The sequence below is a fragment of the Sturnus vulgaris genome, chromosome 4, assembly GCF_052056855.1.
Source record: "Sturnus vulgaris isolate bStuVul1 chromosome 4, bStuVul1.hap1, whole genome shotgun sequence".
In the NCBI taxonomy this organism is placed as follows: Eukaryota; Metazoa; Chordata; class Aves; order Passeriformes; family Sturnidae; genus Sturnus; species Sturnus vulgaris.
The window spans coordinates 35591300-35604816 of NC_142246.1; the positions used below are offsets into that span (position 1 = coordinate 35591300).

The window sequence follows — 13517 nt, forward strand, 5'->3', positions numbered from 1 at the left end:
TATAGGCCTGTGTGTTTAATGTAATGACAAATTAGGAATATTCGACATCTTCATCAGTTACCTTTTTATTTTAAAGGACTCATGCCTGCTGCATTCCAGCCTGTGTACTGTGCTACAAAGCACGGTGTAATTGGATTCACACGGTCCATAGCAGTAAGTATGCATTTTCCAAAAGAGTATCAGCAGCTCCTTGGGAACATGCTTAAGTTTTTCATGGTCCTTCACTATAGCCACACAACTGGAATTAGTTTTATGAAAAAAAACAAAGTGTGTAAAGCAGTGGAGGTTCCCTCCTTTCACAAAGGGAATCCAAAGATGGAATAAGTATGGTATCTGTGTGGTGTGACTGATTTGAGGTTTGGAGAGCATGGAAGAAAAATGTTGAAGTGTAATTTAAGGACAGTGCGAGGAGTCCAAAAGCCAAATTCTAATCCAAGTTTTAAAAATACTTTTTCAGAACCCTGTTGCAGTTATTTAACATTTTGGTTTCCTTATTTCCTAAGTCAGGTCAATGACCTAAGTCCCAGTCAATGACTATAGGCACTGAAGTGTACAAAAGCAACTTGAACACATTATTTATTCTTACTGACTCTTTATACTCTGAAAATGCAAAATGACACATTCAGTATGGAGCATGTAAGATGACCATATTATAAATCTCAGTCTCTAATTCCAAAACCTTCTAGTTAAATCGAACAAGCCCTGTAATAAAACAACTTGGAGGGAGAAAATACAACTACACTTTAATAGATTAAAGATAATCTACCCACGTAAGATTTTCAATCTGATTTCCATAATTATTCACCTGAAATTATACTTTGAACACTCTATCCATATTTTATGCCTCCATCCCCACAAAAACAACTCATTTTCAGATTAACATAAAGAGGGTTCTATGGATGAGTGTCGCATGTACCATATTAAACATATCATAACATCAAGAACATGACACCTATTTTTCCATTTTTGTTTTCTCATTATAAATACAAATATCACCATCTAAGTAGAAAAGTAAGTAAGAGGAAATGCTGTCTTTAAGGAACACAGGAATGCCATGGGAGAAAAGAATAATAAACATATTGAACGACAGTATTTAGCAGGAAAAGCCATACAGCCTGATGGTGGGCAGGTCTGATACATTACATCTAGGACTTCAGTTTCTTGTCTCCCCAGACCAAAAGGGCAGGCTACCATACCATGAAAATGACATGTGACTTACATAATAGAGGCCCCGTTCAATGTTAAAATAAATAGAATGCAGTTATGCATTCTATGCATAATAACAGTTATGGTTATTCTTGGATATATCATACATAGTCGATCAATTCTGTGCTATTGCTAAAAAAGTTCATCCCGGTTTTGACACATACCTGGATGTGGATCAGACTTCTTTGCTGCATGCACACTTCGGAAGAACCACAAACAAGGGATCCTACTTCTCCCAAACAACTTGTGCTTCTTTTCTCATTATGTTCCTGAGCTTCTTCCTGAAAAATAATCAGTTCACAGGGACTTTCCAGTGGAGATGCTCAGTGATAGATTCATACCTTGGCAAGGACAACAGAGCCACTAGAAAGGTTTAGCATTACAGTGGTAAGGATAGAGAACATATTGTATTTCTGCTGATGTGAGTAAGGTAACTACAGAATCTTAAAGGTATTTCTTTATTTATTTCAGAGCTTCCTTTTGATCAAAAAGAAAGCTCTTATAAGATTGGAAGCATACATTTGGGAGAACTTTTTCTTGTTTTTGCTTAGATTTATATCATCATCCTAGAATACTGTTAAGGACAGTACTCTTAAGACACTCTTAAGAACACTAATACTAACACTAATACTTCTTAATACTCATAAGAACACTAAGAACAAAAAAGTATTTGAAAAAACAGCTTCATGGAAAGAGTTCTGATTTCTTCTAGAATTGTTATCCTAACAAATGAAATGTGCTTTTTATTCTACTAATCTAGTAGGATTACTAGAGAAAACTTGCTTCAAACTTAGTTGTTAAAAGTCAGTAGTAAAAATCTCCTTACTTAGCAAGGCTGGTAAGTACTTTGTGGTAAATCTCATAATTTGAAAATTTGCTTACAATACTGTCTTAAAATGTTGATGACAAATGCCTACCCCTTTCTCTTTTCTAGCTAGCTGCTAATATGGAAAACTATGGCGTGAGACTCAACACAATTTGTCCAGGATTTGTCAACACACCAATTCTTCAGTCAATAGACAAAGAAGAGAATATGGGACAATACTATTCATACAAGGATGAGATAAAAAATATGATGCAGTTCTATGGCGTGATGGAGTAAGTCAAGTCAGATACAGTGCAGTTTTTGCACTTTGTTGATAAAGAACAAAGACACACTTTCAGTGAAATTAAAAGGGAAATGCTGCCTCAGATAAAAGACTATCAAATGCATTATCTGTATAGAAAGAAAAAATGGCAGATATCTAAGCCTAAGAGCACCATCTGCACAGTGATATATGCCTTTATGCATTCTCATGTCCCAGCAAAGTCCAAATCAAATTAGCAAGTTAAATATAGTGATTTTAGTTTTTAATAGCCTTTGGTGCTTCCTCATGAATTTGTTTAATCAAACTTGTTGTGAGATACAGGATATATAATTTGCACTGGATTTCACAAAATTTTCAAGTGAACTAAGATGGAAATCAGACCTGACAAAACTGGATTAAGAGCACAGTAGCAACTACCATGGATCAGACCAAAGAGTTACCTGGCCCATTACAGTCTTGCCAGCAAAGGCCAAAAGCAGGCAGCTTGGACAGACTCTGAAAACATGACAAGCATAAAGTGATATTTTTTAACACTTTCTTAGCTTCTAACAATTAGCTTCCAAGATGCTTCTGCACAAGGGAAATTGTATAACTGTATTGTTTTACCCACACTTTTCTTTATGGAAAGTATTTTGCACCTATTGACCACAGCAAACTGCATGTGAAATTATGCTAATTTGAATGTCAGCTCTGCTACAGAAGCAGGATAAATCAACAGCAAAGAGCTGCAGAGAATTTAAGGATTACTTCTGTCCATTTCCCTGACAGAGAAAACTTTGATAGGAAGCCCGGTGGCAGCTGGATGTCCAGAGGCATTTATCAGAAACTAGAGCAAATAAATGATGATTTGTAAAGTAGCAACTTCAGATGTAAGTTCTGATTGAGGTGAATACATATCTCTCCTGAAACACTCATACCACCTCTGCTTTTCCTCAAAATAAATTTGTTCAAATGCCAATTTTTAAAATTTTCAGATATATAGACTTACATTGAGTTTCTTGTCCTCTTTACGTGTTCTATTATATGATGACTCTGAAATATTTTTTTTCAGCCCATCAATAATTGCTGAGGGATTGATAACAATAATTGAAGATGATACTCTAAATGGAGAAGTTATGAAGATCACAGCATCCCAAGGAATTCATTTTCAGCAATATGGCCAAACACCTTTTACATCATCCAAGAGATAAATAATTGTTTTGCACTAGTTAATTTTAGCTTTTCTTAAATAGAAAAAATTTTGAAAAGAGTAATTTGGGGGGAAAAAAGATTAGTGTTGTTTCTAGATCAGTGACAGTGTTCAAACATTTGCATCCTAATAACAAAGAGATAGGAGAGAAAATCAGTTGTGAGAAGATGTTACCAGCCTATTCTTATTCTATAAGCACTAGTAACAGTATTTATTTAGTAGAATAAACATATGGCTCTGAAGCCTTTTTTTATAATTATTTAGTAGTAGGGGCCACTTTTTTTCATTCTGGTTGTTCTGGTCTACATATTCCAAGCATAGTTTAGTTGATCTGACTTACTTTGTTATAATTCTTTTCACTGTAGTGCCTACTAATTTACATCTTGAATTCTTCAGACTAGGAATTCAGTTCAGGAACCTAGATCACAAATGTAGCCATAAGGAATTAAGAATTAACTTTCTCTTGTGAAATGTTGCATATGTGCAACTTAGCATATTGTATACTGTATAAGGAAGTACTGATTTTTAACTTTTTGGATTTTAGATATTTATAAAATATTTCAGAAATATTTTTGTTTTCTTTTATAATATATATATATGTGAATTTTCTCACTCTGTATATACAAGAATGAATATTTTGGCATTGATTGAAATGTTTGCTTGCCTTTTAAATCTTATTTTCTAAACCTTTAATTTCTTGCCTTCATCAAGTATAATTTCAATTCAATCCTGAATAATCTGGTTTTTATGCTGTTATATACATGTGCCTTTTACTTGTATTTTTTCACGTGCATATTCTCAGAAGTAGCATGTTATATGGTAGCAATCAAAATAAAAATTGAGCTTCCTACCTCCTGAGCAGTACTGGACCTTCTGAATCCAGGTCAAACCTCAGCTGCATTTATGCAAAAATCTTCATACTTCCTGGGTTACATGCCTAACAAGAATAATTTTTTGCATGGTAATTTAATTAGGCTCATAGTATAAGAAGATTTAATAGCTCCTGGGAAAGCTGGAAAGTGAATATTCACCCTTCTTAGGAGTACTGACTTTCATTTCACTGATCTTTGTTACTGAAAGAGTGGAAACAATAGTTCTTACCTTCTGTGGAAGGGAGTAATAAGTCTGTGGGGAGAAGAAAAGAAACAGAAACACATGCTTTGAATTGCTCATCATTCTCCCAGTGCCTCCATTTTTGGATATGTTTATGCTATTTTTAAACCCATTTTGAATGCACACAGAATGCTAGGCACACCTTTAGCATCCCTGACAGCATCTGTATATCCTTCTGGATTAAAAACTGTTATCTGATTTGATAGTTTTAGTTTCTATGTCTGTCTCATTAAAATCAGACCATTTCCCAATACATGGCAGAATAGTGTAAAAGATGTGAAGAAAACTTGAAGTCAGCATGTGTTAGTTAGGTCCTAAAGCTGATTATCATCTACTTCTGTGTGTCTCCTTGTTAAGCAGGATTTCAATGCAGTCTAGAAACTAGGGAAGGTTTAATAATAATGATTGTACATTCAAAACATGAAACCACCAAACACCACACTAGGACAGGAACTCAGTAGCTCCTCTTAGTAACACACTTCAAATAACTATAGGAATATTGTTGATGGTGCATTACTTGCTTGATTGCTTTTGCTCATCTCTGCTCCTTGATGCCCCAAAAGAAATTTCTGCTAAAGAGGGTGGGTTGACTTTCCCAGGGGATCAATGAAAGAATAAATAATGTAATAACGTTAGTAATAAAAGACCAGGCGTCCAACATATTCTCCCTGAAGGAAGAAAACAAGAAAGAAATGTAAAGTTAATTACAGCTAATCATTTTAGTCATTGCTCAATTAACTTGTGATATTACACTTCTACAAAATTCTAATTCTATGAATTGGCATTATTCTAAGCTTCCATTTATGTGGTATATCAAAGTCATGCAAGAAAAAATTAAATTCATAAAATATGCAATTAGACTCTAGGACACCAGAAAAATCTAAGCCTATATCTGGGAAAGAATTTAAGTCATATCTTACATGTATAGGTCTTTTCTTCTGGATTAATTTTGTAACTCAAAAGACAGATGTTTTCAAATCAAAGCCATACAGAAAATTCCATTAAAAGCATATACTGCACTGATTTCCATCTGATGATCTGATAAGGAAGCCTCAGAATCAAATAAACATTTAAACTAAGATAAATCTCAAATTATTAGCACATCTGGAAGCTACTGGATGAAATATGTACAGTGAAGCAAAATCCTTGATGCAAATCATAATGTGAGAAATAGCCATCAAATTTCTACTTTTTTATTAAAAAGTGCCCCAAACCAAATAAAGCTTTCCAGTTTCAGATAGTCTGAATTTAAACACATCTGAGGCTTTTATCTGCACAGGAAGAATAAGTCCTGGTTCCTATGTTTTGGAAGGGTTTCCTGTAAGACTTCCCCCCAAACTTTGGAAGTCTTCCAGTCAGAAAGAAAGAGAGCATATGTTTGACTTAGAGAGAGAAACACCAGAGGAGCAGTAGGTAGAAAGATGAGTTGAAGGGGGAAAATGAGTTTCATTTTTTTGCACAAAGACTGTTTTGAAACTTCATCTTCAGTTAGAAATCTTGACATAATTCCAAGACTTAATTTATTTTGCCTGAGAGACCTCATTTTAAAGACAACTGTTCCAGTGTTGTAGAGAAACCCAGCCAAAAGGAAAAATAAATATTTCAAATGAGATACACTAATTGCCAAGAACATAAAATAACAAGTAATATTCTAGACTCATATAATGATCATTATTTGGAATGAACACTCAACCCCATGTGACACAAGTTTACTTTTCAGTGTGTCCTTAGAGTTTCAAGTGGTATTTTTCTTAGGGGTAAAGAATAAATATTACTAATGAACTCCATTTTTTTCAGTGCTTATGATCCAACACAAAAGCCCAAATCATAAGGCCTTTCAAATGCTTTGTTACATGACAGTTAGATAATTTATATTATTTAATTCCTTAATTCAAGGCATTTAAGAGATAGATAATCTACAGAATTGTGTGGATTGTTCATTGCATTCTGTAGAGTTTAGAATGACATGGAATTAACTTGTATTACAAGTACCATAAAATCATATTTGTATCAATTTTGTTATTGATGGGGTGAACCATGGAGTAACAAATCCTTCTCATAGTTTTCTGAAATTGAGGAACCCTAGATATGAGAGTCTAGATCTTTTTTTCTTGTTTGAAACATAAGCTTTGCAAACAGTAAACCAAAAATAAACGTAGATAAAACCAAAATCTGATTTCCCTGAAATAGTGTATATGAGACTAATCTTTAAAGGAACAGCATTAGCTATCTAAAGCTATGGCTTTTGGGCAGGATGGGGCTCTTCTGACTGATGATGATGATTTCCTTCCTCCAGTGTTGAACTGCTCTAAACTTTCTACAAGATGATTCTCCAGCTTGAACTTCCCTTTTAGCTAAGTCTATTTGCTTTGCATCAAGAAACGTTGACAGTTTTCAGCTCCAGCTCCAGGAATCCAGATGGTGCAATGAAAGAGAAGGATAATACCATATGACTTAGATTTCTTTTCCCCTCCAGTGCATAAAGGAAGAGCTTAATGTCAGGCCAAATTTAAAATTAAAACCGAAAGGGACACTAAACAAGAAGCATTATGCTCTTACTCTGATGGAGACAGTAAACAAGAAGAGAATAGATCAGGTAAAAATAAGGTGTGAAGAGGCTAAACCTGGAACATCTTTAAAATAAATAACTTCAACCCCACTGTTTAAGTGAAAGGCCATTACTATGCACTGTGGCCGAATTTTAAATCTGGATGTTTTCTGATTTGTATAAAGACAGTCTAACACACTATTCTCTCAGCGATTCAGAGGATAAAATCAGGATCTTCACAGTAAAAATTAATCTTAATGAAAAAAATTTGAAAAATTTCAAGCAATCATTTAGCAGTGAAGCATTTGAAACAGTTATATATTCAGGTCCTTTTATTTTTCACAAGCTCTGTGTTAATTCACTGCTGGCATCTGCTGGGCAAACTTCACAGAGATTATTACTACTGCAGAGGTGGAATTAATTTCTTGCTACAAGAATTGCACTTTTTTAGCTTTCACTTTCATCAGATGGTTCCTAGCCCTCCTCCTTTCACACAGAAGAGAGGCTGCACAGAACAGGATGATCATCTGGTGACAGGTCTGACATCTAGTCCAGGAATCCTGAATGCCTGAAAGGCTCTGGATTTAGCCTCATCCAGCAGAGATTTATTGTTGTGACATCCAAACAGAATGGAAAAGATTTACCTAATCCCCTATTTTTCACCCTGACCCTGCCAACTCCCTCTCTTCATCTTCACATCGGACTACCTTAAACACGAGCATTTTGGAAGTGAACCACACTCCAGCTACACCAAAACAGCTGTGCTTCTTCAGCCGCCGCCAAGAACACATTCACTTAGCACATCACTCATTTCACTCATTTCAGAGAAACTGTAAGGCCAGTTTATTAGTTCTCATGATGCTCCACATCAAAGAAATGGCTCAAGGTATCTCAGCAGCTTTTTTCTCTTTGCAATGGAACCTTTCCTCAGCAGCCACAATCTTGAGAAAGAAAAGAAAGAAGAACAGGAAGGAAATCAGGCTCTCAGTGACACAGCTTTGAACTCTTTATTATAGGACATGGGGATAAGCACATTCTGCTTGCTTGCAGGGAAAAAAAGCACATAGATAACTTTCAGTGCACTTTCCCACAGCTGCAAACAAAACCTACAGAAGTGAAGTGGAAATAAAGATGTTTTTGTGTGGGCACACAGATTGAGAAAGCAAGAAAATTACAGCCTGAAAAATATTCCAGGCCAGAGCTTCTGAACTCTGTTCCCAGCCGATAAGCTGGTGCAGCTGAAGGCTAGGGAGAATTACTCCCAGGGTGATAACTTGGTCAAAATAGAAAGGAATTAATAACAAAGATAGAACACCTGTTGTGGTGTGTGACCAGGCCCTGGGAATGGGGTGTCTTCTCTCTGAACCAATCATCTTTTTCTACTTTTGGAGTTGCAAGTCATGCTATAAAAACAAGTGTGCTTCTGAATAAACTTGTCTCTCTTTCTTTCCTATCATGAAAGACAACCATGTAGCTGTGTATTTCCGCCGCATTTAAAGGGTTAATACTCCTTTCCACGGCTACATTTTTTGGAATACAGGAATGTAGAACTCCTCAGAAAAAAAATAGCTGTATTTTGGTTCATCTAGCTATTTGGATTTACTTAGTTTAAATGACTAACGCTTCAGAATCTTGTACATTTGACCTTGAAGCATTATTTCAGCAATTAATACTACCAGCATTTAACATCATTTATACACGAACAGTGCAGTTCTCAAGAAAGACCTAGAGATGGGCAATGAATCCTGAATTCTCTACTACTTATTCTGGAACAGCTCTTAAAAAAATGAAAGAGCTTCCTTGTACAAAATCCTTCTGGCAATTTCACTTCAAAAAGATATAGTGCTCCTTTATGGAACTTTTATCCTTCTCTGCATTTGTAAATCTGTTTAAATAGACTGCCCTCAGCAATGCTTGCAAATTAGCTGACACTTATCAAAACTATTGCTCTTGGTTTGATTTAAGGGAGTTACTGTACTGGTACATATTAATGAAATACTTGAGAAAATGCAGTTAGCATTTTTTTTATATATTTATCTATATATATGTATATATGTACATATATGAACCTACTACACACTCACAACTTACACATACAATAGAAATCTTTTATTTTAGAGCAATAGTCACTATCTGCATGCCCCTGGAAACAGTAGCTTTCACAAAAGTTGTGAAGCATTATTTCTCAGTGATGTTTATCTCCCAAATCTGGTGTCTTAAGATCATGAAATAAGCTTAAATCTGTATAAATTACATTTTCTTGAGAATATTTTACCTAGTTGAGTTTGCAGTTTCATTTTTCTTCTCAGTTTCTGAAATATATCAAAATTAGATTTGCTCTTTAATTTAAATGATCATACACTAGCTGATGTATAATCTTTGACTTATTATGGATCCCTCAAATGCCACCTGCTGAGGCAAATCTATGCTCTTACCTACTATAATTTCTTTTATATTATTTTATATACTATCATAGATAATCACAGTCACTGGAAGGTTTGTGATGCTATACATGGGATACTTCCCAAATATTTAATGACAGAGTCTTTAGAATTGTAGAATCACTTAGGTTGGAAAAGATATTTAAGACCATTTATTTAAGACCATTATGGCAGGGCAAATTTATATTTTTTCATATGGGTTTTCCTTCTTTTTTTATGCTGCTAGCATTATTAATTTTTACTTGCAGAAGAGGCAACCAAAATGAAAAAAATAATGTCAAGACTCAAAAAGGGCATAAAAGAACATACATTGCCATTTCAGTTATTGAACAGGACTGTGCACTGAATGCAACAGTGGGCTCTGGTTAAAAAGAACAACTGTGCTATGCTGTGGCCAAAACCAAAAATGTGGTCACTAGGCCAACCTCTGAGATTGCGTTCCTTGAAAAATCATCAAATACATCATCTGAGTAGTCTCATTATTCCTTGTCATTCCCCATTATGTCTAATATATCAAACACTAAAAAAAACCAAAACAAAACCAGAAACATGGAACAAAATGTTTCTATAAAGTACAAAGCTTGTTCTATTCAACTGATCTGAAGATAAATAGCTGTATCTTGCAGTACAGATATTTGTCAATGACATGAACATGGTACACTCTGTGTCTGAAAGAGTAAGGTTCACTCCTATGAACAAAGAAGAGCCTGTATAAATATTAGTATGGATAGTAAGTTTCCTATTGCCCAGTATTTTCCCCTCAATTTGTCATTGTGCCATATTGTTAGGAAAAAATATTATTTAAGCAGCTTAAGGAAGAAAAATTATTCAGTTCTCACTCTACACATTGGAGTGAAATTCAAACTTCATTTCCAATGAGTGTCTTAAAACAGTTGACCCTAAAAAGGTATTTGTAGCATAAATTAAAATACTCCATGGTGCAAACACCGATCTGTGGAGTCTGTTTAAAAGACATAAGGACTAAAACCTCATTAGACATTGGTTTTGGCCTCTTCAATTAGCAGCAGCTTGAAAAGTAATCACAACATTTTAAATAAACTAAATGTGTTTAATTTCTGTAAATTTCAAGCCTTGGTGCTGCATTTATAACGGAGCACTTTTGTTCTCAAGTTAAATGTCACTTCAGCACTGCAGCGTTTGTCATACTGGGGAAACATCTGTATTTAAGGCAGGATTTGCATGCTAAGCTTCAGGGAAATGGTGAGATGTCATCAACTTCAGTGAGCCTGAACCAGCCTACAAGTCAGCTGAATCTGTGCTAGACAAAAACTAATGGCATAGCATATAGCAATGAGGCATTCACTGCATTAACTGCAAATTGGTCCTGATGGAGTCTTCCTTCTTTGCCAAATCTTTGTGTGAAGACTAAGAATTTTGGACTGCCCTTGTAGTCAGGGAAGGTGAAAACTATGCAAGAATCCCCCGAAGAAACAAGATGGAATTTTCTGCCTCTCTCCAAGACCTCCCTCCTGCATGGCATTGTTCTCCCCCTTCTGCATAAAAGTGAGCTGCATTAGCTGTCTTAGTTTGTTAGCTCTTTGTTTCAGTATCCCTTAATTTCTTGATATTCCAAGAAACATTCAGTTAAAGGTCATTTTGGCCTATCCTATAAAACTAAAATTAATCTCCATATGTATTGGTTTACAGCTTCTGAGCTGCACAGTTCTGGAGAAAAATGCAGAAGAAATTAATTAACATGGACTTAGGAACTATCTAACAGGAAATGCTGCTCCAGAGCATGTGATAAACTCTGAAGATTTACTAAGAGGAGTTGAAAATATGCATAAACTGAGTTCTCACTCGATTTCTAAATGAAATGCTAATGTCTAGCCAAATTGACCACAAATACTTTTCGATCCCCTCAAGGCGGAGGTGATTGAGTCCTTAGTTCTGGAAGTCAAAAAACAGCATTCCAGAAGAATTGAAAAGAGAAAGAAACATGAGACTTTACAGTCACAGGTGCAGATTAGCACAAGTCTACCTATAAAGACTGCAGCATTGTAGCACAGTAATCATTCTACATTTTCAGTATTGAGATTTTCTAAAGGGGGCTTGTGATCCAGCAAAGGACAGCAGTTGTTGAGTCTCCTCAACAACAGTTAATGCTTTACACTCATTGTCCTTATCTGTGGAGTATAAATGCATTTTACACTTCTAGAAACTGGCAAATAATTGCTAATCAGCAGCATGACTACTCTGTCTTAGAACTTGGCTACCTCCATAGTATTGCAACTTTGAGGAAGGATCTGACCTGCAGAATCATAGTTATGGTTAATTCTTTACTTTTATTCTCCTTGCATTTCAGTAGGTTTTGAATATTTAAAGCACTCAGAATATATAAGCAGGGCTCTAATCACCTTTAAAGCAACTATGACTACTGGATCTTCAATATTTACCTGATACTCAAAAATTTTTCAGGTGATCAAAAGTTCTGGCATTGGTGTTTGGCTGACGTCCAAAGCAGAAATGGAAATTACTAAGAGAATGCATTTTGATTTGCAAATCTTTGGTTTAGATTTAATATGTAGTCATATCTGATTAAAACTCAGAGCCTGAAATTCAACTATTATAATTGAATTTCTAAAGCCTAGTCTAATTTTTCAAATCATTAGTAATTCATGCATTTTGATCAAATTTTCACTCTCTAGTAATTCTTTACAGTGTATCTTGAAAGTGAGCTGCATAAAAAGCTTCATGATTAGACAGATTCAACCAATTCAGTAGCTTTGTTTATAGGGCAGCTGCCAAGATGTGAGTCACCAAGTCAGCCTGTGACATGCCCGCTTGTATAACTTGTATTCTTTGGCAGCTTTTGAGGGGTTTGCATATCTCTTATTGGATACATAACTCCACTCACATATCAAAAAAATAAATAGAGTGACAAATTTGTATAAAATTAGTTTTAAAACTGTACTCATTAAATCCAGTGGAGATCAGTGTATTTTTTTACATCCTGCACCACCCTCTAACTTGGCGGTCAAAGAAAAGGCAAGAACTTGAAGCTGGTAAGACACAAATTTCTTGCCTTACATCAGATTTTAATCAAAAGAACAGATTTAAAATCCATGAGGATAGTTTATCTTTTATCAGAGGCTGGCAGATATACCAAAAAAGCAAATTTAATCACAGGATTTTGATTGTCACAAGAACTATCGACTTCAGCCTGCTGCATAGTGATAGCCAGATATCTATGTGGAGAAAGAAATCACATTCTCTCTTTCTTTCCATCTACTTAATCGAATTAGGGAAAGGACAGTGCAAAGGGTAATAAACTTCAAGCACATCTGTTTGCTCTTTAAGCTTAAGTTGGATGCAATAGCAAAATAATTGGTCTCCACCATTCAGAGATCTGTTCTGCTATTTTTGTGCAGTTTTTATGCCTCTGAGAGTTGTTTCCTAGTTAAATGGCTCGAACAATAAACACTTTGAGAGATTATTTGTTTTGCTTGCTCTAACATCTAGAAAATGGTTAGGCTTTTTAAACTTCTTAGTCTGATACACCACATTTTAGCTCTGGATTGAAAGAGTTCCTGGTCACCAACTGTTACTTTTTTGCTCCTAAATAAGGTTTATTTAGTGGAACAACCAAGTCTCAACAACTCTGGCGTCCTGTTTAGGTGGTATAATACAATCAAATTTCATATCTGATTTTAAAGCTTGTCAGGACTTGCTTAGATATTCCTATTTATCTTTCTCTGGAAAAGAAAGGAAATGTTTTGTTTGCTTTCTCATATCATTTTGCCTCGGAGGATTCAATTAGGTCAGTTTGAAATCCAGAATATTTATTACCTTATATACACCATTACCTCAACATGATCTGGAGGAAACATATTTTTCTGGGCTTCCTGTTCTAAATGATGTGGTTTCAGATAGAACATTTGATAGTTGAGGACTAGGGCCTTTCTACAAGC

The 13517-nt window shown here is 35.2% G+C and overlaps 1 protein-coding gene and 2 long non-coding RNA genes across 3 annotated transcripts in view; 2 read left to right on the top strand and 1 right to left on the bottom strand.

The window, feature by feature from the left end:
• HPGD (15-hydroxyprostaglandin dehydrogenase) overlaps positions 1–4333 on the top strand; it is a 24784-nt gene extending 20451 nt beyond the window's left edge. The window contains exons 5-7 of the mRNA XM_014883984.2: positions 77–153; positions 2141–2304; positions 3346–4333. Of these exons, the coding sequence (XP_014739470.1) occupies positions 77–153; positions 2141–2304; positions 3346–3484 (380 nt within the window). The 3' untranslated portion in view covers positions 3485–4333. The remainder of the gene's footprint in view (positions 1–76; positions 154–2140; positions 2305–3345) is intronic.
• LOC148223941 (uncharacterized) overlaps positions 1–13517 on the bottom strand; it is a 23721-nt gene that overhangs the window by 1338 nt on the left and 8866 nt on the right. Inside the window, exons 3-7 of the long non-coding RNA XR_015803157.1 lie at positions 7852–8085; positions 5114–5264; positions 4585–4608; positions 4335–4420; positions 1371–1487 (exon numbers count right to left, since the gene is read on the bottom strand). This is a non-coding gene — a long non-coding RNA (uncharacterized LOC148223941). The remainder of the gene's footprint in view (positions 1–1370; positions 1488–4334; positions 4421–4584; positions 4609–5113; positions 5265–7851; positions 8086–13517) is intronic.
• Positions 12501–13517, top strand: part of LOC148223942 (uncharacterized) — a 15981-nt gene continuing 14964 nt past the window's right edge. The window contains exon 1 of the long non-coding RNA XR_015803158.1: positions 12501–12611. This is a non-coding gene — a long non-coding RNA (uncharacterized LOC148223942). The remainder of the gene's footprint in view (positions 12612–13517) is intronic.